At 56.3% G+C, this 25,576-nt stretch overlaps 1 protein-coding gene across 1 annotated transcript; it reads right to left on the reverse strand.

Annotated features, from left to right (window-relative positions):
• Positions 1-624: 624 nt before the first annotated feature.
• RAB26 (RAB26, member RAS oncogene family) lies at positions 625-24,383 on the reverse strand. The gene is made up of 9 exons (XM_085074330.1): positions 24,145-24,383; positions 21,716-21,826; positions 5,321-5,362; positions 4,584-4,650; positions 4,221-4,273; positions 2,585-2,650; positions 2,378-2,434; positions 2,073-2,149; positions 625-1,643 (listed from the first exon to the last, which is right to left on the reverse strand). Exons 1-9 carry the CDS (start codon positions 24,349-24,351, stop codon positions 1,541-1,543), a joined length of 783 nt encoding a protein of 260 aa, XP_084930456.1. The 5' UTR covers positions 24,352-24,383; the 3' UTR covers positions 625-1,540.
• Between the last annotated feature and the right edge of the window lie 1,193 nt (positions 24,384-25,576).

Raw genomic sequence — 25,576 nt, forward strand, 5'->3', positions numbered from 1 at the left:
AATCTGACATTAGGAATCCTAACCCATTAGGAATCCTAAATTTTGCTTTTAGGGAGACTCCTTGTCACCTCAGCATGGGGCTGCTGTCAAGGGCAGGATGCAGAAACAGAGTTGCAGAGCTGCCAGGCTGGTCCTGCTCCACACAAAACCAAATTACACCCTGACAGCCTCCCCATCACAGAGCTCACCTGGCTGCTCCTGCAAGACTGGCAGCAGGGTTTGCCAGGAATGCAAACATTCCTGCAGGAATGAGTTTTCCACAAGTGATTTTAAAATTTAAACCAGACAATTTTAAGACTTGTCTCGCCCTAAAATACTATTTAGGGAAAAAAAAATCAGGTTCATTTTACGATCCTTTTTCACCCTGTGAAGCTGTAGCTCCCTGATGAGTGAAGCTCAGAGCACACAGGAGCTGCAAAGGCTCCCTGTGCCCATCAGGAAGGTGGTGCTGGAGCCAAAATCCCAGGCAGAGTGAGGGGCTGGGGGGCTGGTGGTGCTGGAGGGCAAAGCATGGGTTATTTTATTTCATCTGAAGAGGCCACCGAGGCTGGGCGCAGTAGCCACCTGCTGATGTGTGTGTGTGGAGTTTTCAAAGGGAAAAACTGCCAAAGGCCAAACACTTCATCCAGATTCAAATTTGTACTTAGAAGTGCAGCTTGACAAAAAAACAGCCAAAAGCCTGACACAGACCAAAGGGGTGAGGAGGCCCTTGAAGAGAGCTGGCAGGAGTCTGCAGCCTGTAAAATCACTGCCTGCAGCTTCCCCCCAGCTCTCTGCGGTGAAAAGAAAGAGCTGCCCAAGAGAACTTTGAAGATATCAAAGCGTTGTTGCAGTCTGAAAACACCATCACACTTACAGGAAGGTATTTAGAATAAGCTGCAGTACATTAGGTTTCTTCTCAAAGTACTAGAAATGGCAGAAGGAGAACCAGAGCCTTTCCCGAAGGGATGAGCGTTCAGAAATCTGTACACAGCCAGGTGTGCAGGAGCTCACTTGAACAGACAGCCAAGCTCTGCCTTTGCAGGGAACAGGAGAATCCCTCACTGTGGAAGTGTGTCCCACCTCACAGGGATGGACAGACAGGAGAAAGCAACTACAAAATCTGCCTTAAAACACACCCTTCCTGCAGCCCCAGGCCAGGGCTCTCAGCTGAATTCCAGGTACGCAAGGAAAGAAAAGGGAATTCAGGACTTTCTCCTACCCAGAAAGAATTCAGGGGTTTTTTCCTCCTGGGTGGGGAGGTGTTGGCTCCCCTGCATCACACCCTGGCTCTCACTAAGGTTACAGCCTCACAGAGCAGGCACAGAAGGAGACCTCAGGCCACCCCAGCCCTTCCCTAACACCCACCTCCCCCCTGCAAGCCGGGCGGGAACACTGGCGAGGGGAGCCAGAGCTGATGGATGTGACTGGGCTGCAGAATCCAAGAGCTTTTCCTGCTGCTCCTTTGCCCTGGTCTCAGCTGGCCTTCGGGGCAGACACAGACACGACAGACAGACATGCACACACTGCCCACGGGCCTGAGTCTCTGTACAAACACCTGTTAGGACCTGCAGCAGCCCGAGCCTCGCACTTCCTTCTTCACGTAGTCGTGGAGCTTGAATTTGGGCTCGTTGGGCAGCTTCATGGACCTGTGCTTCAGCTCCCTGGGAAAGGGCAAAGATGTTACTCTTATGCTGCTGCTTCTGGCAGGGAGAGAATTTTGTCTGGAAGAAGCTGGAGGGGGAGTTTGGACAAGGGCATGGAGCAGCAGGACAAAGGGGAATGGCTTCACACTGATAGGGCAGGGAAAGATGGGATATTGGGAAGGAATTCTTCCCTGTGAGGGTGGGGAGGCCCTGGCACAGGTTGCCCAGAGGAGCTCTGGCTGCCCCATCCCTGGAATTGTCCAAAGCCAGGGCTTGGAGCAATCTGGGATAGTGGAAGGGGTGGCACTGGATGGGCTTTAAGATCCCTTCCAACCCAAACGATTCCAAGATTCTATGATCCCAAGCTGCCTTGCCCAGCTTGACTGAACTCAGCGTGGCCTGGGCTAAAGCTCTCCTGACAGCACGGCCACTGCTCTGGTCACTTACTTTGCGATGGCTGTGAACGCTAACTCCACGTTGAGGCCACTTTTGGCACTGGTCTCCATGAAGGGCACTCCATATTCCTGTGGGATGAGACACAGCCGTGTCAGCAATGTCACCAGGGATGTTCCCAGGGGCTCCCAGGGAATCATTTTTGAGGACAAATAAACAAGCAGTGTTAGTGGAAGCTTATAGGAAGAAGGACAGATGAGGAGGAAGGGGAAAAAAGCCAAATGCTCCCAGGTGTATTTTGGGTCAGACTGGTCTCCAGGTGGCCGTTTCCTGTGCACATCCTCAGGTACCTCACCTACCTTGGCAAGTTTCTCTCCATCTTCTCTTTTCACCACTCTGTCCTGGGCTGAATCCACCTGCAACAGGAATGGCAAAGAGCAATTTGGTGATTTGAAGGTCACCAGTAGGTACCTCCCTGGCCCCTTATGCCTTGCTAGGCTCCCCTGCCCGTGGCTCCAGCGTGGCAGCAAGAGGAGGCTCTGGCAAAGCCCTGGAGCCAGGCTCACCTTGTTTCCCAGTAGCATGAGGACCACATCCTGCTGTGCGTATTCATGGATCTCTGTCAGCCAAGCCTGCAGGGACACAGCCAAAGAGATGGGTTGGCAATGGCTCCAGGAGGAGAACAGCAGTGATGGGGAGCTGCCCAGTCCTGGGCATGGACACCTCTGCAGGCACTGCTGCCATCCCAAGCAGTGCCAGGCGTGTGATGTTCCACAGATGATCCCTGTCAACAAGGGGGTACCCTGGGCTGCCCCTGAGCCCTGGGGGACCCACTTTGGCTGCTAGCAAATCCCCCTTTCCCAGGGTAACAGCAGCCTTCTGGCCCCACAGCCCACTCTGCCCACAGGCACTTGTAGGGCTTTGACCCCAATTCCCCCTTGGCTGGGACGTTCAGATTGAACCTCCTTTTGGAGGACACGGCTGAGGATTGGCTCCAGGATGTGCCCTGTGCCTGTATCCCACACATGCTGCCCTCGTGCCGACCACACTGATCCCAGCAGGCCTCTGAACCTGCCTCCCTGAGCCATGGGGTGGCTTGCCCTATAATCCAGCCTAATCCAATCAAACCTGCCCTAATTCCCTGTAATCCCTGACCCCGTGGTGTGAGCAGCTGCTTGCTGTCTCCAGTGCAGTCCCCAGGCTCACAGCGATTCCTGGTGATCCCCAGAGGTCCCTGGTGACCTTTGCTCAACCCAGCAGGAGCCCAAGATATGTGGATGCACCCCCAGGACCCCACTGCACCTGGCCAGTCCCAGCTTGTGGGAAGCATTCCCAGTGCTGGTGACACGGGAGCAGGGTGGCAGGACCTGCCCTGTCCCCACCATGGCACTGCAGGCACAGAGGGGTGGCAGCTGTGGAGCTGCCCAGGGAAGGATGCTGCAGAGCAGGGAGAGCTCCAGGCCCCGGGGGATCAGCGGCTGTGGCACCCCAGGAGCTGGTGTGATACATGGCAGCCCCAGGGTGTTGATGCCACCACGGCACAGGGTGTGTGTGCAGCACAGCTGCTCCCCGGGGATGCACACAGCGTTCTCACGCCCAGGACAGGAGCAATTAAATCCAGTTCAGCCAGGGATAATTGCTCCCCAGGTCGGGACATGCTCTGCCAGCACTGGCACAGGTGGCCCCCAGCAGCCACATGGGGCCAGTGGGGTGGAGGAAGGGGACACTGAGTGCCTGGGTGTCCTGACTCCTTCTGTGCCAGGTCTGAGAGCCCTCAGCCCCAGCACCACTCCCCAGCACCCCTGAAGGCCCCGGGGAGGGGGAAAACTCAGGCAGAGACCCTCTCCCTGCCAAGTCCTGCCTTGGACTAAGGTGGGGGACAATGAGGTGCCCAACCCCAAACCACTGTGACCTGAAGAAGCAGAGGGGGATGAGGGAGCAGCTCGCTGGGGAAAGCCCCCGTCCTCAGCTACATCAGCAAGTTCTCTGCCAGTGCTGTAATTACAAAGCGTTAATTGGCCAGAGCAGTGAATCCATCACCCTTTTATATGCTGTGAAAGGGAAAACCTCTCTGCCTGTCCCTGCAGGTGCTCAGCAGTGGCCACAGCTCCCACCTCCGGCACAAACCTCCTCCTGTACAAACCCACAACCCAGCCTGCTGGATATGAGGGACAGCAGGAGGGGCTTGGGGTGCTGCTGTACCTGGATGTTGTCGAAGGACGCTTTGTTGGTGACATCGTAGAGCAGGAGCAGGGCTGTGGAGAGAGGGACAGGGGTTAGTGCTGGTGCTGAGCCAAGCCCATGGCTCAGAGCACACTCTGTATGCTGGGGTCACACCTGGGGACATGAGGTGCCTGCTGTGAATTAGAGAACAACACGCTAAAACCCAGCATGGCAGCACCTCACTCTGCTGCTGTTTGCAGAGCCTCCTCCATCCATGGCATCCATCCGTGGAAAACCACTCCAGAGTGATTCCTGACTCACCTGGAGCTGTCTGGAGGGGCAGCTCAGGGCCCCAGAGAGCTGAAGGGAGAGGCTCCCCAAGAGCAGAGTGGCTGTGCTTACCGTGGGCATCCCGGTAGTAGGCGTGGGTGACGCTGCGGAATCGCTCCTGCCCGGCCGTGTCCCAGATCTGGAAGGCAGACGGGAGCAGAGGGATCAGACCTGACCAGAACCCACCAAAACCAACACCAGAACCAGCCCAAATGCCATGGTGCAACCCTAGGAATCTTCTCCAGCTTTTGCTCCTGGGGACGTCAATAGGAAAAACTGAAAATCAATAGGAAAAATTGGAAAAATGACCAGAGTAATAAATATGGAAGCAGCATCTTCCTGCTCCTCAGTGTGGGGACACGACGTGGCCAAGGGCTCCCAACACGGCCCTTAATCAGAAAATCCATGGAGCAGATGGATGCATGGGGACCTGCTAATGTGATTTATCAGTCCTTAATGCAGCAGGAGGTTTGCAGAGTGCGCCTGCAGCCTGGAGGAGCAGTGCTAATGGTGTTACCGAGCTCTGGGCAAAGGGCTTGGAGAAACCATGGGGTCTCAGGGGCTGGAGCAGCTCTGGCTGCAGGGGCACAGAGCAGCAGGGCTGGGATGGGGATCACTGTGGCCAGAATAGCCCCCAGGCCTGAGCAGCCAGAAGGGTCCATAAGACTGTCCCAGGGCAGGAGACACACCCACAAAGGACAGAGATGGGGTCCCATTTTTGGGGGTGCCCCTCTGCCATGGGGTTTTTCTGTCCAGCTCTGAACACCCAGGGCACCAAGTGAGATGCTCCCAGGGCAGTGGGGACATACCTGCAGCTTCACCTTCACCCCATCCACCGTCAGCACCTTGTTCTGAAAGAGAATGGAAAGGGTGGTGAGGAGTGAGCATGGCTGCAGGGTGCCCAGGGAGGCACAGCCAGCCCCCATCCCGGTCAGTGTTTCCCCCAAACCCTTGTGCTGATCCCCTCTCCTGCTTTTGAACCTCCCATCTGTCAGTCCCAGCACCTGCAGAGCCATTTGCACCATGGCCCAGCCAGAGGATCTCTCCCTGTATCAGCACAAGTAGCATCTATTTGGGTACCTAAACCCTGGCAGTGCCACACCCAGCTCAGGCTGGAGACCTCTGGCCATAAATTAATGAGCACCAGCATCCCACCTTAACGGCCTTCAAAAGACAGAGCCAGCCACACCACATCCAGCCAGCAAATTAAAAATAACTCCTGCTCCTGCCTCGTGTACCTGTTTTTCTCCTGGTTTCTCTCTCAGGATTATTTCCTCCCCATTTTCTTGGTTTTAGGAAAGGTGGAACGGAGGAGGAGAGGGGGCAGCGTCCCTGCACACTGGGCTTTCCCCAAAGCCAACAGGACATCCTTTCTGTGGGAGGATGTCGTGGCAGAGCTGTGTGGAGCCCATCAGTGCCCCTCAGGGTGGCTGTGCCAGACAGGGAGGGCACAAGATGGATCCTGGGCATGTCCCAGAGCAGCCACCATCCCACAATCAGCACCAGCCTCACCAAACATTAAAGGAATGCAAGCCTGCAGACCAGCAATCCCAGGGGAAGGAGCAGAGAAGAGATTAATTTGCTCACCAGATCCATAGAAATTAGCACAGTAATCAGTGGGACGTGCTGGAAACACGGCCAGGGAACAGCACACCAGTGGGATGAGGCAGCTGGTGGCTGCTCTGGTGATAATTTAAATCCCATTTCCTCCCTTTGCTCCGGGGCTGGTTTGGGATGCTCCCATCTCCCTCCTCACACGGCCATGGGATGACCAAGGCTGCCGTGACCCCAGCTGGGCTCCTCTGGCTCACCCAGCACTGCACACACCACCAGCCACTCCAGTGCCACCAAACCCCCCCAGGGACCCAACACAGATCCATCCCTGCACGTCCCACACTGCTCAACACCATCACCCCCTCGGGTGCTCTTCACGGATGGTTTTAACGAGGGCAGAGGGAGCAGCTCACCTCCTGCCCATCTACACAAGGATCCAGCAAGGAGCAGAGAGCAGGAGAGAGCACTGAATCCTCCGTCTGCTCAGGCAGGCGCAGGGAGACGGCCGAGGTTTATAAATACCTTCAAAGGCAGCGACTGAGACGGGGGAGAAGAGTGATTCACAGCCCGGGAGCTGCAAAAATAGGCAGCCAGGGAGTGGGGTGGGGTGGGGGAGCTGGGAAGTACTCGGGGAAGAGCTGGGGGCTCAGGGAGCCTGACGGGGGTTCAGAGCTCCCTGCACATGGAGCTGAGCCTTTCCAGGATGTGACACCAGGGCTGCTGAAGGCTTGTAGTGCCCAAAACCCACGGTTTTCAGTGCTACAAAGTGCTCCCTGGAGCTTGGTGCCTCTGCCTGGGGTCCCCAGGTGAGGAGGGACAGAGCCATCCCCATCACAGCAAACAGCACTGAGCTGCACCTTCACCTCATCCCAGAGCAGGGAGAACAGCCCTGCCCAGCACCTGTGCCACAGGTGAGACAGAGCAGGTCTGTGTTCTGCAGGAGATCCACTCTCTGAGCTCACCTTGCCCTCCAAAATCCCGAGTTCTACCTGCAGTGGAGGCTCATCCCGCAGGCTCTGCGCTGGCACTGTGCCATTCCAAACACCATCACCCGGGGCTGGCAGCCAGCTGCCACTGCCACCTGCCAGGGACTGTGCCAGGGATGCCACGCCATGCCAGGGACTGCAGAGGAAGGAAAAGCCTCTGTGTTTGGCCATCAGTCCCAGATCTTGGCACGCGGGGCTGAGGACACTTGGTGTGATGGATGATGACAGGGGACAAGGACACCAGGAGTGTCACGTTAAAACCAGCACCAAACAGGTGCCCATGGCCACATGAGCAGCTCCAGCTCAGAGCAGAGGGTGTGGCTGTGCCCAGGGATGTGGCCATGTCCCCAGGGTGGCCATGCTCCAAGGCTGGCAGACCAGCATGTGTGGGAGGGAAGGAAGGAGGGAGAACACATCCTCAGCCCTGAGCATGGATCATCCAGGCCAAAGCCACCTTGAAGCATCTGGTGAGCAGCCAAAAAAGCTGAAGCTCCAAAGGTGCCCCACATGCACTGACCTCCACTTCAGGAGTTAATTAACACGGAGCCAGCAGCAACAGGAGTCACACTAATTACGGCTGACCTATATTTTAGGGAGGTAAATGCTTAGACCTAATTAAAGTCTGCACATGGATCCAGCTGCTGCTGGACCAGGCTAGATAAAGAAATGGATTTCCTGGGGTCTGAGTGTGGAACAGAGCAGGGTTCCAGGGTGAGGAGCTGTGGAAATGCTCCTGCAGGCAGGAGACACAGCCAGAGCCATCCAGAGCATCAGCCCTGCCTGCAGCCCCACAAACCTTGCCCCGAGAAGCTGTGGCTGCCCCTGGATCCCTGGCAGAGCCCAAGGCCAGGCTGGACAGGGCTTGGAGCAGCCTGGGATAGCAGAAGGTGTCCCTGCCATGGCAGGGGGTGGATTAAGGTCCCTTCCAACCCAAACCATTCCAGGATTCTACAATCCCAGCCTACCCCTTAGCACAGGGTGGCTGCAGAGCACAGGTGAAGAAGCCAAGAAGAAAGTGGGAGCAGCAGGGTGGCAAAAGGCAGGAGCTGCTGCCAGCAGCACACACCAGCATGGTTCGGATGAACCAGATGCACAGGTCTCCCCCATACCACAGCTAAGCGACTTTCCAGCTTCCAATTATTATTATTATTTTTTTAAAGGAGCTGCCTCGATTCCCTCCTGACAGCCCTTCCAAGGCACAGCTGGGGGCTGAGCTCGTAATAAGCATCCAGAGACAAAAGACGCCGTGTGTCAATGCACTGAGACGTGAAATGTGCTGGGGAGAGGAGGGGCTGTGCTGCTCAGGGCTCCTTCCTCATCTCACGTTTGTAAAACAGAGGTAATGCTCCCAGCAGCCTCCTGCCACAATTCGGGCAGGAAAACCATCCCTGCACCTCAGCTCTGCTGTTGCCCTTCTCGATTTCAGTTGTTCTGTGTCCTTTATCCTGGGGCAGTGCAAACGTTGTTGAAATCTGCAAAATGCCTGCAGTGCCTGGGGTGGACAAGCACGATGCCTCCAAGTTAAATAATCTTCAGGACATCAGATAAACAAAGCTGGAACCTTGCAGATGCGGGAAAAATCAAATTACCAAGTGCAGATGGTCCTCAATTAAGAGCAGCATTATCACCCAGCAAGGCTGCAGCCCTGGCATGATCCCACGGCCACGAGTGCCCAGGAGCAGCGTGTGGAAGCAGTAGGGAGGGAGGGGAAGGTGATGGAGTGAAACTGCACTGATCCTGAGCCGTGCACAGACGATGCTCCCACACAAACACTGCTCTGCTGCCCTGCCCTGCAGCTGCACGGTGGGCAAATGCCATTTCCTCAGGTCACAGGGTCCCCACAGTGCCAGCAAGTCCCACAGGAACAACTGGCACATCCCCAGTGCCTGAGTGGCTGCTGCTGAAGCTGCAGCACAGCCCAGGGTCAGCGCTGCCAACCTGGCCTCTCCCGGCTCTTACACGCATGAACTCATTAATTAAAGCCTTTAAATTGGATACACGGATCAATCTGCTCCACAATTAACTGGACAAATGGGAAGCTGCTCACTGACACCGCTCAGGCTCCAAGCAGGGCTCCCCCAGCCCAGCTCCCCTGTGATGGGGAGGAGCCCAGGAGCACCCACTGTGCACCCACTGAGCAAGGAGGCTCTGCTTTAACCATGGAAAAAAACCCTCCAATGTCACTATTGACCCTTGGATGCATCTCCTGAGACTGAGGGGGGGCAAACTCCTGTCCAAATAGGGATAAATGGCTTTAGTGCCTATAGATCAAACCAGGCGCAGGCGCTGGGGCAGCACAGAGTTAATTAGTGCCACTAATGAGCTGTGGGACTGACAGCGCAGCCACCCAGAAATGTCACCAGGTTGTGGTGTCACCGGGCCAGGCCACCCGGGAGCAGGGGATAGGTTGGGTTATCCTTTACTCCAGGAAGGCAGGAGCAAGCCAGCAGTGGGGAGCTGGCTGAAGGGATGCTGGGGCACCCCAAACCTGTGCCAAGGCCACACCAGGATCCAAATTCCCACCCAGCAAAGCCCAGGGAGCTCCTGAGAGCACAAACACTCCTGTGCCAGGAGGAAATGGGATGAGTTGTGATACAGCAGACACACAAATAACCACCACCTCCAACGGCGGCTGCAAAAATAGATCAGGGATCGATATGGAAATCTGCCCAAAACAGCAGGACACTGCATTAAATTTGCTCGTTAAAACCCTGAGGTTTTCCCACACATGCGCAGCTCCTGGTGGCTCAGCATCTCTCCAGGCACAGTGCCTGGCTCAGGGACATCCCAGCCCCTTGCCAGGGATCCAGGAGCAGCCCCACTTTGCCCCCTCAGTGCTCCAAAAACTTGGTCCCTCAAAATCCAAGCATTGTTCATTCCAGCAGCAGCTCCATGGAGAACACAGCCTGCCCACCACTCCAGCCCAGGCAAAACCCTTCCAGGAGCACAGTCCCTGCAGGAGAGGGGAGGAACAGCCTGATGCTGTGCTGGAACCTGCAGAAAGCCTCTGGGAATGGGGACAGTGGGACAGGGACAGGGGCTGCAGGCTGGGCTGTGCCATGGTGTGACACATGGCATGTTGTCCTGCTCCAGCTGTGCTGAGTGTGACTGGAGGATGTTCCTGGCCCTGGGAATCATACCTAGTGATCCTTCTCCTCCTCCTCACCACCAGAGACATTCCCATGCATCAGCATCCCAGGGAGACCTGGGTGGCCAAAACACTCCACACGATTCCCTCTGCCTCTTCCCATAACTCTTCCCCTCAGAGAAAAATCCCAACCATTCATCTCCCAGCTCTGTGCATTTGCACCGTGCAGCTAAAAATAGCAGCTTCTGCCTCGGGATGTTTTCCTCCCCAGGCCTTGCACACTGCTGCCTGCAGCCGCTGCAGCGCCAGTGCCAAATCCTTTCAGAACCACAGCGTGCTGGTGCTGGCTGCTCACTTCCTGCTCAGCTCCTGCTCAGTTCCTCAGCAGATCCCAGGAAATGCAGATTAACACCCTCACAGCACACCTGCTCTGCTGCCAGAGCCACCCCACAGCCCCCTGGAGGTGTCACCCCACAGTGTCCCCTCTGCCACCTCCGGCCAGGAGAAGCCACAAGCCTGTCCCTACAGAAATGTCCCCAATCCTGGTGTCCAGGTGGGCACAGCCCCTTCCCACAGCACCCAGCAAGAGCCCCAGGGATGTCAGCAGCACCAGCCTTTGTCCAGAGCTGTGTTCACCACATTAAATCCCAATTAACATCCCCCTGGCTGCCAGCCCTGCAGAGATAAGAGTCCAGGCTCTTGTTGGAGCAGACACACTGAAGAATTAGTGACTTATCATCTTCTAGTCACATCAGTCTGCAAATAAAAGGGTTTTCCGGCAAGAAGAGAATCCTGTCTTAGGGACAGATTAGAGGTAAGAGGATCTGCTTAGGATCATACATTTGAAATTCAGCCCTGCTCTGCTTCTTGGCAGCTCCAACATGTGGGATGGGATATGGGATGGGATGGGATGGGATATGGGATGGGATGGTCTGCACAGCTCCCCCACCACCCTGGGCTGCATTACTCACTCCTTCCATCTTTTTCCCCTACTTTATAAAAGAAGGGATATTTTTAAAAATAACCCTGCTTACTTCTAAACCAAGAAGCCTTGGAAACAAAGGGGGCAGAGATGGCTCATGCAGATCTGTGCCAATACTGGGAATAAGTAACGTGGTGCTCAACATATTTATCTTCATTTTCCTCATCAAGGACATGCCATGCTGCAAAGCTGAGCAGGGATCTCCACAGAGCATTTATTGCTCTATCATTTCTCATCTGCAGCAAACACTACCCCATCAGTGCCACGGAGATGAAAAATGGCTCATCAGGTCCTGTTAGAAAGGGAATCGTTTATCTGGGGAGAAATAAAGCCTTGCAACACTTTTCTGACCTTAAAGGTCTTTTCCAACCTAAATGATTCTAGGATTTGCCTCAGTGACTGCAACCAGCCGCAGGCTGAAAACTTGCCTGAAGTTTCTGAGAAGACTTTACAATCCAATTAAGAAAAAATCAGGGCTGAACATCCAGCAGCAAACACTCTGTCAGCACCCAGCAGCAACAGCAGCGTCTGCAGACAGCACTGCAAACAGCATTATTAAAGAGCACTTCTCATCCCCAAAGAAAATGAAATCCCCAAAGACCTGACAAAAGGATCTGTAGCTTTTTATCCCAAACACTTCCATCCTTCACCCACAGCCAAGGCAGACAGCTCCCAAAAACTGCATCGTTGCTGTTTTGCAAATCTGAGCCCAGATCCTTCGAAGGATTCAAAAGAGAGAGTGACTGAACAACTCTAATGAGATTTTCTGATGGTTGTTCAAGTCCAGTCAGCCCCTGGGACTGACACCCATCAGGTCCCAGTGCTCCCAGGTGCCACAGCCCATCTCTGCAGGGTGCAGGGGATGACACACAGCAAGTCCTGTGTGTCAGGGCAGGAGCAGGGGGCACTTGTGCCTCTGTGGCTGCTCCCCAAAGTCCTGCTGAGCCTTCTGAGGTTTCACCTTCTCCTCACTAGCTAACCACAGAGATTCCACCTCGCCACGGGTGGCAATGCCACCATGGTCCTGCCTGGCCATCTGCTCCTTGTGCAAGAACAACCCTGAAACACCCCTGGGGCAGAGCTGGGGACAGAGGGGCTGAGTGGGCAGAGTCCCTGCCCCAGCACCTCTCTCCAGGGCCAGGTGGCCTCTCAATGCACCCACAGGTGGCACAAGGCAGAAGCCACAGGAGCATTCCTGACGCTGCTGGCACTGAGCTCCTCCAGCGCAGCCACTGTGGAGTCAAAGCTTTGATCTTTGTAAAGCTTTCCCTTCTCCCTGGCAGCAGTCCCAGCCCTCCCATTTTCTGCTCTACTAGAGCAGGCTCTTCCCAAGGTTTGGGCACCACTGAAAGCCCCAGGAGATGCAGAGGTGCTGAGGAATTGCAGCATGCTCAGCACATCACTGGTGCTTCCACACCAAAGCCACCCCAGTCAGTCAAACCAGTTTGGCTAACCCAACTCCAGCATTTGTTCTCCCAGTGTGGGCCTCTGGAGCAGAGCTGCAAGCCAGGACTGTGCTAGGAAATCACCCCAGGGAGCCAAAACTCCCCAAATCCTTCACTGTGGCTGCTGGAGGTCTGGGCAGCAGTGCAGACCATGCTCCCACAGAGCTGTCCCAAGACCTTACCAAAAGGTTCCTTTTCACAAATAAAACTGAACCAAAACCCACACAGTCACCTCAATTCATTTTTTGCAAGCTTGGGAAGCCCAGCCTCAGCCAAGAACTCCAGCTGGAGCAGAGTTCCTCAGGAGAGGATTTCCACCTCTGCTCTGGGCTGTGGGGCTGATCCCTGGAGAATCTGCTCTGCTCCCACTGCTCTCCCCCAGCACAACACAGCCAGCTGTCAGGAGCAATCTGACCTCACGTGTGTATTATTCAGGAGGGAAAAACACATCTGCCAGGCACTAAAGCTTGCTTGGGAACAAAGTTATTTTCGGCATTGTCGAGCACTTCTCCCGTTAATTCATGCACATTTATAAGTGCAGCTCATTAATGGGTTGAAGGAAGTTCGGGCTGAGCCACAGAGCTACTCACCCCAGCAAAGCTGCCAGCCTTTCACTGGGGCTGTGGGGGCTGCCAGTGCCACTGCCAAAGCTGGGCTCAGCTCTAAAAACTGACAGCAGGAGCAGCAGCAACATCCAGCTCCTCCTCTGAGCAATGCAGAGCCTGGGGGCACAGCTTCCCCACAGCTCCCAGAGCCCAGTGTGCTCAACACCAGGGAAAGGAGATAAACCAGTGGAAGCCTGGCTGTCTGGCTCCCCAGGAAAGGACTGACCCTGCACTGCCCAGGGCACTGTGGATGGATCTCATCCAGGCACTGCTCCCTTCCAACAGGAGGTCACTGGACAGGCTCTTCACTAACCCCCCCAGCAGCGAGGCTGGGCTGAATTATTCATCCAGTTTGTCTTAACCATCAGCTCCAAGGAAGCAGCAAGGCACAGAGGCACCGGTGGGACTGGCTGCTGGTGAATGGCATGGGAAGCAAAACCAGCAATTCCTACCAAATTCAGCATCCAACGCTGAGCAAGGTCCTCACCAGTGGGGTCTGCACTGCCCAGACAGGCTGGAGCTCCCAGGTGCCTTCAGCAGCCTCCTGCACATTGCTTTGGGGGAAAAGAGCTCATGAGCAGGGAGTTGTTCCAAGGTTGGGAACACAGGGCTCAGCAGTGTCAGAAGCAGTGGCTCTCCTCGAGGGGATGCTCCAGGCACCAGGGACAGTGCAGGCTTGGCCCCGGTGAGGAGCAGCAGCCGTGGTGTGGGGCAGGACCCCCAGCTCCCCCTGGCACACAGCCCAGCCGGGGCTCAGGGCCATGGTGCAGCAGAACGGTTCTGTTCCCAGAGCAGCGTTAATGCCACAGCGCCGAGCGTTGCCGTGGTGATGCTGCGCAGGCAAAGCTGGAAAAGCCAAAGCCTCCATTTCCCCAGTGTGTCACTGAGCCCGGGAACATCGAGCCTCGGCAGGCAGGAGGAAAACGTCCCGAGACATGGACAGATGGCACAGGGGCTGGCGAGGGGACGCGATGGCTTTGTGGCATCTGACCCAAGCAGCTCGGCGTGGCTCTCACCACTGCCCTGCTCTCAATAAATTAAATAGAAAAACCCCACACAAAACGGAACAAAACCTGTCCAGGTGTTCACACCAGGACCAGTCACATCCTCAGAGACATGCTGATGGTTTTGTGGCCCCTAGAAGATGACTCTTCCTGCCTGCTGACCTCCCCCAGGTCACACCAACATCTTCCCGAGATCCCCAAAGCACCCACTGAACTCCTCCTCACCCTGGGACAGCCAGCCCAGGGCAATGGACATCACCCTCTAAAGCTGAAGCATCACGAGCTCCCAACTCCCCTTAGTTATGATCAGGGAGAAACGCTTTTTCCCAGCGGAGGCATAAAGATGAATTATTTGCTGTTGCTTCTGAGAGATTCACCAATGCCTCAGGGCAATGACTCGGTGCTGAGCCAGAATTAAAAATTTTGTATGTCCCTGGTAGATAAACAAAGCTGTGTGAGCTCCAGGGCTCTGCTGGGATCCTGAGCCAGAGCTGGGCAGCTCTGTCACCCTGGGATGGAGCCAGGAGCTGGGCTGTGGCACACGATGGCACAGCACGGCACAGAGCCATCCTGCTCCGGGGCAGCGATGGCCCCATGGTGACAACAGCAAAATATTTTGCTTCCAAAGGCTCTGCAGGTAAAGCCCTGAGTCCCCAAATCCCCCATTGCCATAGGAACAGTGTGTGCCCCATCACCATCCAAGGGCAGGGACAACTGCTGAGGCACACAGCACCCTGCAGCTCCTTCCTCCACAAACACAGCTCTAACCTGCCTGCATGGGGTTGTTTTTTCCCATTTTTTTCCAAGGAGGATGATCTGCTGGCACTCGTTGTTCCAGGCTTTGGCTCAGCTGATTGCTGCCCTGCCCTTGGCCACGGGGATGCTCAGTGTTACCATCACAGAGCCCCAGGGATGGGAAGTGGCTTTTTGGGGAAAGGGGAAAAGGGAAAGATGGTTTTCAGGGAAGAACAACACACAGTGAGCACTCTGAGCTCGGCTGGAGTCAGCTCCTGCCACTGCAGCCATCCCAGCACTGCCAAACCCAGGGCTGGCACCTCACCCTTCCCCACGGAGATCATCAACATCCTCCCCAGGAATAACCCAAAGCTCTGCTGGGAGCAATAATTAATTAACAAAACGAAGCAGTGGCTCAGCAGAGAGGCAGCAAGGGCTCAGGGGATCACAGGAGCTGAGCAAGGCAGAGCCATGGGGCAGGGATGCCCCAAACACCCATTCCAGGGGCAGTAGGGGGATCAGAGACACCCCAAAACCCACCTGTCCCCCACTTCCTGGCTGCCTTCCCTCTGCTTTCAAAGAACAACCCAGTTCTGCACAGCTGAATTCAATATTTTATCACAAATAAAAGATGAAAGTGAAATTAAGCCAAATGTATTCCATTAAATATTCAAACCATTTAGACTTACCCTGGCCCCATTTAAATGTTTTACTGACTATAAAACGCTCCCTCACAGGTCCTGGCACCGGGAGCAGATCCAGCCCGGCTCAGATCCATGGCAGAGGATGCTCCAGTGCCCAAATTGGCCTCTCCAGGGCCAATTTCCCACCTGGCAGCAGCCAGAGAGGAGCCAACACAGCACAACCATGTGCTCACAGCCTTCCTCCAGCCCGACCTCCTCCTCACCCTGCTCCTCCATGGTGATCCTGCCCAGCTGGAATCTGACCCACACCCCTGGATACTCTGTGGGTCAGAATCTGCTGGGAATTGCATTTTCCAGCTGAGTTTCCCTTGGTCCCCAGCCTCTGTAGGGGTTTTGGGCTCCCACACAGCTCTGACCATGAGCATACAGAGGCAGATTATGCTGAGCACCTTTACAACCTCCCTCCTTCCACCAGCACCTCTCACATTTATGTTTTCCTTGTCTGTGCTCTGCCATTGCAACTCCTGAGCATCCCAGGCTTTCTGCTCTCACCCTGAGCTAAGTAAATCCATTATTCCAACCATCCCAGTGCAGGACAGACCCACAGGGACACCAGCTATCAACATGCAGAGGATGTCACCAAGCACCAGCAGGGCTGCAGGAGCCTGAGAGGCACTGCTGCCCTTCCAGAAGCATCTCCCAAACCCCACGTCCCCAGCGCTGCCATTTCAGCTGAGATGGATGCAAAATTCCACATCCAAACTATTCTGGGTGGTATTTCTGACACCAAGGAGGTGGAGAAGGCACCTTCCCACCACCCTGCAAAGAGGATGAAGCTGGTTAAGAGTTTTCTTCAGCAGGCTCTGGGGCTCACTGCTGCTCCAGCTGCTCAAGCACTTCTTTGCTTTGCAGACATTCATCTTCTTTCTCTGCCTTCCCTGAGGCAGGAATGGAGTCCCTAGTCCACTGGGATCACCGCCTGCACACGGGGTTTGCATCTTCCTGGTGTGCCACAGAACTGGGGGTTATTATTTTCCAAAAGCAAGAGGCAGAGGAAGATGAATAAAACCCTGGGAGCTGTGAGGAGCAGCCACAGGCACCACGGGCACTGCTCACAGCATCTCTTGGCAACTGAGCCCTGCATGCAAATGACAGGCACCGACTGCAAAGCTCTGAGTGTCCCTCTGCAAGGGAGGGAGCAGCCATGGGAGGAAAAGCAGGGCTTGGCTTCCCAGGAAAAATGGGTATTTACTCCCCTGAGGGCTCATTCTGGGAGTGGGGAACAGGCAGCAGCAGCAGCTGTGGAGAAGCAGTGTCCCCAGTGTCACACATGGGCACAGTGGGTACAACCCTGGAGTGTCCCAGCTGCCAAGGGCTGCTCTCCCTGGGCAAGGCTGGCAGGACCTGCTCCCTGGGCCAGATTTGGGCACAGGTGGTCCCCACAGCACCAGTGACAGTGTTGTCTCCATCCCCTGGGAGGGGTGGGAGCATCACAGGAATGATCAGAGACTCCTGGAATGGTTTGGGTTGGAAAGAATCTTAAAGACCATCCAGTTCCAACCTCCTGCCAAGGGCAGAGACACCTTCCACTAGACCAGGTTGCTCCAAATCCCATCCAACTTGTCCTTGAACACTTGCAGGGATGGAAATCTGCTCGGGGCAAATTGAGCCCAGCTCTCCATGCAGCGAGATGCAAAATATGAAATCAGCTACTGGCTGCTATTAAAATTCATCCAGCAATGGGAGCTGCAGAACAAACTGATTTTCAGACAAAGAGCTGCTGGAAACACACAGAAACACGGAGTGGTTTGGGTTGGAAGGGACCTTAGAGGTCATCCAGTTCCAACCCTTTGCCATGGGCATAGCCAAGGTGGAGCACAGGCATCCCCTGCCTGCTCCCTCCCCACCTTCACCTTGATGCCACTGCCACGGCAGCCCCATGGAGGGGAAATTGGTCCAAGAATTCAGCAGCACTGAGATGCTTCTGTCAAGGAAAAACCACTTCTCTCCAGTGCTCCAGCCCTGGAGACCAACCTAAAGCCACCCCCCTGCAGCAAACCCCCATCCTGACCCCACACAGCACAGGAGAGACTAAACACTCTGCCCAGAGCCTGAGTTCCATTCCTCCAGCATCCAGAGCTAATTTTGCACAGAAAGACTCTGAAATTAATTTATTTCCATTTCTTTCTTCTGGCCTAAGCAGCTCCCCTCCCACTTTTTCCAGATTGATCCATCAGAAAATGAGCCCTGCTAATGCTCCGTGCCAACCGCTGAGATAAAAGCCAGCCCTTGGCTTTCAGAAGACTCAGGGTTGCTCCAGCCCTTCGGAGGGAGGCACCAGGCACAGGCTGGGAGGGCAGGGACGTGGGCAGGGATGAGGGCAGGGACGTGGGCAGGGATGTGGGGACAAGAGCTTTGCCCCAGGGGCAAGGATGTGGTGCCCACTGGGGACCAAGAGATGCTCAGAGCATCCACAGCCCTCTCCCAGCACACCAGGAGCAGCGCTGGTGAATCTAAACCATGGTCAGTGTTATTCTGCACACCCTGCATGGCTGGAGCAACAGTTGCCATCCTGCTGCAGAGCTCAGCTCACGGCAGCCCATGCAAGATGCACACAGAAACACAACAAAGAACAAGCAGAGGTGCAACAAACCTCCTGTTTAAAAAAACAAAAACAACAAAAAAAACCCCATACTATACACCGTTGATTCCACCCCGCAAGCAGCACAGGGCTGAGTGTAATCAGGAGTCCTTAGAGCTCAGGGCCACCCGTGACAGGTTATTTACAGCACAGGGGCTGTCCCAGATTAACCACGGCACAGCCAGGGCTGCAGCAGAGCACGGAGCCTCCCGGGGCTGAACCCCCTCACATCGCTGTGAACCTGTGGACATCAAAGTTGAGCCTTCAAAGGAAATATTCCCAGTGCCCGCTGCCTGCCCGGGAGCCTGGAGCTGTGCCGAAGCACCGGGGCTGGCTCTCCCCTCCTGCAGCACCACCTGAGCTCGGTGCCAGCAGGATGCTGCTCTGCTCCCTGTCCTCGGGCAGCAGTGACACCACCGCACACCTGGGGGACACGGAGAGAAGCCACCCAGCTCTGAACTCCACCGCAAAGTGCTTCCCATCGCCCTGATTAGCGCAGGAATCAGCACCCCTGCTAATGCAAAGAAGCTCATTAGCACCTCTTCCCAGGGAGAAAAGGCTCATCCTTAATTTTTTTTCTTTGATGTTCTTCTCCTTTCAGGTCCAATTAGTACAAAAATCTTCACTCGCCCAACCCTGCAAAGCTCGGGGTGGCGAGGACCGGGCTGGGCAGTCCCACGGAGCCCGGGGGTCATCGGGGACAGGGACACAGTGGGTTCAGGCGGCGCTTTGGCAAGACCCCCCCTCCCGTTACTCAGCTGTCACGACGGGACACAAGCCCCGCTGGCTGCGCAGCTTGAATTTCTGTCGAGGTTTCTGCAGCGCTGCCAAAATTACAGCGAGAGGCAGCTCCTCCCGTGGCACTGAGAAAATCGGGATTCACACCCCTGAGTGCTAAACCTGCTCCTTTCCAGGAGCCCCTTCTCCCAGGAACCAGAGCACATCAAGTCAGGAAAGCAACATGATGTGCCCAGAGATCTGCTCTGCCCTCACCGTGGGGATCCGTGGGGACAGAACACCCAAGCCGAGCCACCTGCCAGGAGCAAGGAGACCTCATGCCATGGCTCAGCACAGCTCGTGGAGGGGAATAGTTAAGCCACTCGTTATCCAGAACGAAAGCCTGAAGATGGCACCTGTGATTCAGACACTGAAGGCAGAGAGAGGTTTGTCCCCTACCCCAGAATATTTCCCCTCGGGGGGGAAGCAGCTCAGGAGCTCAGATGTTTCTGCTCAGCCAAAGCTCTGCCAGGAGCAGGACTCCTCACCAGGGCTCTGCCTCGATGGCTCACCCAGCACTGCACCCTCAGCCAGCCCTGGCACTGTCCCAGCTGAACTGGGAAGCAATCATCCCTAGCAGCTAAAGATGCTCCCCCAGCAAACCTGATTTTCCCAGGAAGGAATGTTGAGAGCTCAGTGCCTCCAAAGCTCGAAGCCAACAGGTGCCATTTTGATGGCTTTTTTAAAACTACAATCATTTTTATTTCCCCAGCATCAGTGGTTTGTTTTCCAAACATATTCAGATCAACATCCTTCTTTGTTCAAGACATGACGATAAACAAACACAGTGCAGGAGGTTCTCCCTCACATAAAACAGTAGGAGGGAACAAACCTCAGGGGCCATTAGGAATTGTAATGCCAGATTAATTTTAAATGGATTTCTATTCATTTACATTCGCCTACATAATCCATTAGCCATAGCTTTGGGTGTAGCTAATGGTTTGACATCCTTGAAAACGAGCAGTGGATCCTGGAGCCCACTGGGACCAGTGGATGGACTGGGAGAGGAGGAGAATGGCTGGGAGGGCACGGGGGCTGTCCCAACACAGCTCCATCCCATTCAGAGTGCTTGCAGGGACCAGGAGAGTGGAGATGGTCCCCAGAACAATGTCAGGAGCTGAGCAGCTCTGTCCCCATGGTGTCCTGAGCTGGGTTGGGCCCCAGGGAGCTGGCAGGACTGGAACAAGGTCATGCATGCACAGGAGAGCAGCTGCCACCCATGCTGGCCTTGGGGAGATCCCTGTGGCCTCCAGTGCCAGCGAGGCTCAGAGAGCAGCACAAACCCTGCCAAAACCCCAAAATTACCCCCTGTGCTCGCTCAGCACCTCTCACAGCAGGCCAAGAGAACACAGCAAACCCCAGCAGCACCTTCACACCACTGCCACCTCACAAACAGCCTCGCCTGCTTCAGCCAGCAAACCCCCTGCCAGGCTCTGGGGCTGCGGAGAGAAGGAGTTGTGATGCAACAGTTTCGTGATTAAAAAGACACAAATTAAAACCAGCAGAAGCCTCCAGTGTTGCCACCCCAGAGCATCATCTGCATCGGGGCACCCACAGCGAGAGGGATGATTATCCAGAGCCTGCAAACAGGATTATCCTCATGGGAATGGAGAGGCACATCAAAAAACTATTTCCACGTCCCCCCAAAATTACGAATGCCTGACAAGGATGATAATAATGAGTTTTAGGGCATACACATGATCTCCCCCACTGTATAATCTGCCCATTTCAGAGCCATGTAGCTCTAGCAGCTCTATTAGAGAAGTAAATTAACCCTAATTTGATTGCTTCTCAGTAAGAGTCATTTTGGTGCTCTAATCAATAAGTCACAGGGTTTTATGGCTGCCCTCAGTATCAATCACTGCAATCAGTAATAAAACGCTTTTCATTTGAAAAACACCTGAAACACTGTGTAATTACCTTTGTATAAAATTACAGCCTCCCAATTTACCCATTTCACCTGGTGCAGCCCCCAACCTCTCTAGGCATGGAACATCCGTTTCATCCTTAAGGCTTTCTGAGCTGTCCTTCATCCCTTCCCAATGTCACTGCACCAGCGAGTTATTACTCACACCCCAGCCAAGTAGCAGGTTACAAGAGACACTCATCTCCCAGAAATCCTCCAAGAGAAGCAAAGATCTGAGATCCTGCTGGGGAAAGGCGGTTGGGAAGACGCAACACTGGCGTGTGGCATCACCACCAGCTCCTCACAGCACCCACCACAGCACCCAAATGGAGCCAAACGCATCACACAGACAGACAGCATAGCCTGTGCCCCTGGAGGAGGGAGAGCAGCACTGCCCAGACATCTTGGGAGGTGACAGGCTCACAGTTTGGGGGAAGTAGATGGTTGGGAGACAGGTGAGGGACAAGGAGAAGCTGATTCTTCCAGGGCATTCTGGTTTATATCACTTTGGTTTCGTCGTTTGCCGTTTCAAGAAAAGAACAACTCTTAAAAACACTGAAGCTGCCTTAGGGAAATATTTTCACAGGCAGATCTCAGCCCTCAGCTGTTCCAGGAATTATCCCCAGGATCCTGAGCAGAGGACACGCTCCCCAGTCCCTGTGCAAAACCGTGACAAAGATGCTGCTGAGCTGCTGCCGCTGCCACCAGACCCCGAGCTGGAGCTGACACGGCTGATGAGGTTTAAGCCCTCGGAGTAATGTTTAGTTACACCTCTGCAAAATCCATCACTCACCTGCCAGACCCCGGGAAGGGCTGAGGAGCCCCCCAGGCACTTACCCTGAAGTCGATTCCCACCGTGGAAATGAAGCTGCCGGCGAGGAAAGCGCCGTCCTTGAAGCGAACCAGCAAGCAGGTCTTGCCAACCCCCGAGTCGCCCACCAGCATCACCTGCGAGGGAGGGAGGAGGGAAGGGTGTTAGACTCCAGGTTTTGGGAAGGAAGCCCCACTGCAGCCATTACCCTGCTCCATCACGGGAGTGGGCAGCAGATCCCACATGCTTGAGGGGAAAAAGCACATCCTAGAGTGATGTCCTCAGATTCAGTGAAGGATGGGAGAAAAGGAAGGACTACAAGGACCCACAGGGGGATTATTCCCTCCTACCCAGAACCATGTCAAAAAACTGGAGACACCTTCCCCTGACAGGCACTTAACAGGTCCTTCATGGGGGCACAGACACCCCCTGAAAACCAAGAGGTGCCATCTGGGTGGCACAAACTGCCCACACTGTCCCTAGGGCACCCACAAAACACCCCACCACGTGTGGTGCCAGCTCCAGGGGTGCACTCTGCCCTTGCCATCAGTGGGACCCACACATGCCCATGGCGGCCCTCCCAGTCCTTCACAGATGCCAAGGGTGCAGCTCCCGGTGCCACCTGCCTCAGTTTCCCCACCCAGCAGTCACCCTGGGCACAGGCAGGGCAGGTGGCTCTTTGCCACAAAGCAACCACAGCAGAGCTGAGGCTGATCCCAAACGCAGCTCCCCAAAACCTCTGTCCAAACCAACAGCCCTCCTGCCCCCAGGGCACTGACCCTGCTCCCGTGGTGACACTGAGCAATCCGGGCTGTGCCAGCTCCCTCTGTCCCTGCCGTGGCAGGTTCCCTCTCTCCCAAGGCGCTGCCATCAGCCTTCCACGAGCCATTAACCCGTGACAGGATTTAAATGGCTTTACGGCAGGGACTGCCCTGGGTCACACCGAACCCTCCCAGGAGCCGTCACAAGTGGCAAATGCCACCACCGCTGTGCAGCTCAGCCCCGGCCGCAGATGCAGCTTGTTTTGGGGCAGGAGGGCACTGCCGAGGAGGGCAGGATGTGCCCGTGGTGCCCCACAGCCCAGCAGAAGCCCACCCGGTGTCCCACGGGAGCACCAGGCACTGAGCCCTGGCACAGCACGGTGAGGACAGCCAGCGCCCACGGGAGTATTGGTGTGAAGTCAAGGGAAGGGGGGGCAAGTCATTTTAGTATAAAATACTGATTTTTTTTAATTTCTAGACATCTTTTTGGAATAGGGGAACCTCAACAGCAGCTTTTCCCCACTCAGCACCACCAAAGCCTCAGCCAGGCACACAGAGTGCCCAGGGCCAGGATCCAGCTCCATGCCCAGGACTTGGCCACTGCCTCAGGCAGAGATCAGGAGCCTCAGGAGAGGGGAAAGGGAAGGAGAAAGTTTAATAAACAGATTTTTACTGGATACAAAGCAATTTCTCTCTGCCACTGGTTCAGAATCAGCCAGACCATTAACAGATATTTTATCTACCCAGTGAATTCGGGCTTCTCTGAGACCCATTTGGCTGATTCTCATGCCATGGGAACGATCCCCAGGGAAAGCCCCAGCCTGGGCAGGCAGAGGTGAGCTCCAGGAGCCGAGGACCAGTGCAAACACGGAGGTGGCTCCATTTTAGGGAAGCTGTTGAACCATTAATGCAGCTGTATCAGGACCAACCACCTACCAAAGCAACCGAACACATCTCTGGAACGCCCCTCGCCTTCCCCACATCCCAAAGCTCAACACCACGACGGCTGCACCGAGTGCCACGGGCACCAAGCTCTCGACACCGCACACCAAGGTGGGACTTGCCACAACAAATCCATGTTCTCCAGCCTCAATCCCCCGGGCTCGGCTACAGAGATGCGCGTTAGAAACACAGAGGGGTTCCACCGAGTCGTGGCCTCAGCCAAAACCACTAAATCAGCCCCAAAATCATCAAGTGAGCTCCCAGCTGGGCTTGCATCAGGTCGCATGATGAAGCGGGGAGAACGCAAATATGTTTGCTCTGTGACTCGCTCGCCAGGATGTGAAGCGGCGAGGAGAAGCCATCTGAGCCCAAAAGGCTGGGGACATCGCAGCGGCAGCCGGAGCACGTTCGATGCCCCTCGAGCGGTGCCATCGCTCTGCTCACAGCCCCGTTCCTTGTAGGTTAAAGAGGAGCCGGGAGGTTACAGCAACTCCCCGAAGCAGCCTTTGGCTGTCACTCGCACAAGTCCCGCAGCAGCAGCCCCGCTGCCGGGGCTCTGCGGGCGCAGCCACCGCCGGGACCCCGACTGGGCGGCCGCGGGCTGCCGGGGCTGGGAGGGAGGGAGGGATGCAGGGATGCCCGCCCGGTCCTGGCCCCCGGGAACTTCGGGGATGCTACACCCGGCTCCGCAGCCGCCTGACCCCGCAGCCCGGCTTCCGCAGCCCTCCCCGCCGCCCGCTCCGGTCCCGCACCTTGAAGGCGAGGTCGTAGAACTCCCCGCTGCTGCTCAGCGAGGGCCGCCCGGCCGCCGCGCCGCCGTTGCGGGGCAGCTCGGGGGCGGCGGCGGAGCTCCCCCGGGGGGCGGCGGCCGCGCGGCCGGTGGCCTGCGCGGCGGGGGGCAGCGCGGCGGAGGGCGCGGCACCGCCGCCCTTGCTGCGAGCCGCCTTCTTGCGCGACATCCCGGGGCCGGCGCCGCGGCCGCGCCGGGCAATGGGGGAGCGCGGGAGCCGCCGCCGCCACCGCCCCGCGCAGCCCCGCCCCGCGCCGCCCCTCCGCCAATGGCAGCACAAGGAGGGCGATAGGGGGCGTGGTATCGCTTCTGGCCCCGCTCCCCGCTCCCCTCAGTGCCGGCACCGTGAGGGACCGTGAGGGAGCGGGGGGCACCGTGAGGGAGCGGGGGGCACCGTGAGGGACCGGGGGGCACCGGGGGGAGCGGCAGGGCCAGGATGGCGGTGCGGGGCTCTGTTCCCCCCGTGAAGGGAGCCCAGGAGGGGCACACCGCCGTACCCGCTCCCCACGCCGCCCCCGCGCAGCCCAGCGCCGCGGAGCTGGGGGCACCGGGAGGCACCTGCGGGGGCTCTGCAGGAGCGAAGGGAGCCGCTAATGGGGGTCACACCGCCGCGGCCCCACGCCGCCCCACACACAGCGGCCCCGCAGCTCCACAGCCCGGTTTGCGGTCCGTCCTGCAGCCGGTTCCCCCTGCTCGCGTGTGCCACAGGCCGGCACGGTGCGGGGGGCCATTCGAAGCGGACATGGACCCTCCGCCGCCGGCAGCATCCCTCGAGAGTGTAAGGGGAACGTGGAACAGGGTCCAGGCTCCATGCACCAAGGGATGGAGTGCGGGCTGCCGTACCGGGAGCCCACCTTACCCCCAGCCTGCCTCAGCAACTGGTTTCAGTGAGCAACACTTGGCATCTCCCTCTGCTCACGAATGTCACCTGAGGCGCTGGCGGTCTTTCAGCTGGAATAAATGTCTTTAGCTGTGTGACAGCACAGCACGGCCTTAGCCTGCCTGGGAACCGAGGGCTGGATGGGCACAGCGAAGCAGGGGCACGAAATAAATCACTGTTGTGAGAAGCCAGGCAGGCACATGGTGAAGATGGAATAAGTGACGGTGCTGGCACAGGCAGTGACAGCTGACTCGTCAGGGATCAGCATCCCGGGGAGCCTGGGGCCAGTGCCAGAGCTCGGGTGACAGCCATGGTGACACTGAGGGGTCATTCTCACTGTGGGCACTGACGAGATTTTCCCTTTGGGACCATTAAAATCTATAGTTAATTCCTGAAGGGGATTAACTATAAGGGCCCTGAAGCACCCCGGGGGGAGGAAGAGGAGTAGGCAGCAGGGTTCTGATGGATTTGACCATGGACAAGGGACAAGGGCCAGCTCAGGAGCTCCTGTGCA

This window comes from Lichenostomus cassidix, chromosome 14 (genome assembly GCF_008360975.1).
Source record: "Lichenostomus cassidix isolate B80296 chromosome 14, HeHo_3.0, whole genome shotgun sequence".
Taxonomy (NCBI): Eukaryota; Metazoa; Chordata; class Aves; order Passeriformes; family Meliphagidae; genus Lichenostomus; species Lichenostomus cassidix.

Bases quoted from the DNA above. Each gene is read 5' to 3' on its own strand.
- RAB26 (XM_085074330.1), bottom strand. From the start codon at position 24,351: ATGTCGCGCAAGAAGGCGGCTCGCAGCAAGGGCGGCGGTGCCGCGCCC. The intron at 2,150-2,377 runs GTAGGTGAGGTA...CTCATCCCACAG, and splicing joins ATGGAGAGAAACTTGCCAAG to GAATATGGAGTGCCCTTCAT. The intron at 1,644-2,072 runs GTAAGTGACCAG...GCCCTTTCCCAG, and splicing joins GCGTTCACAGCCATCGCAAA to GGAGCTGAAGCACAGGTCCA.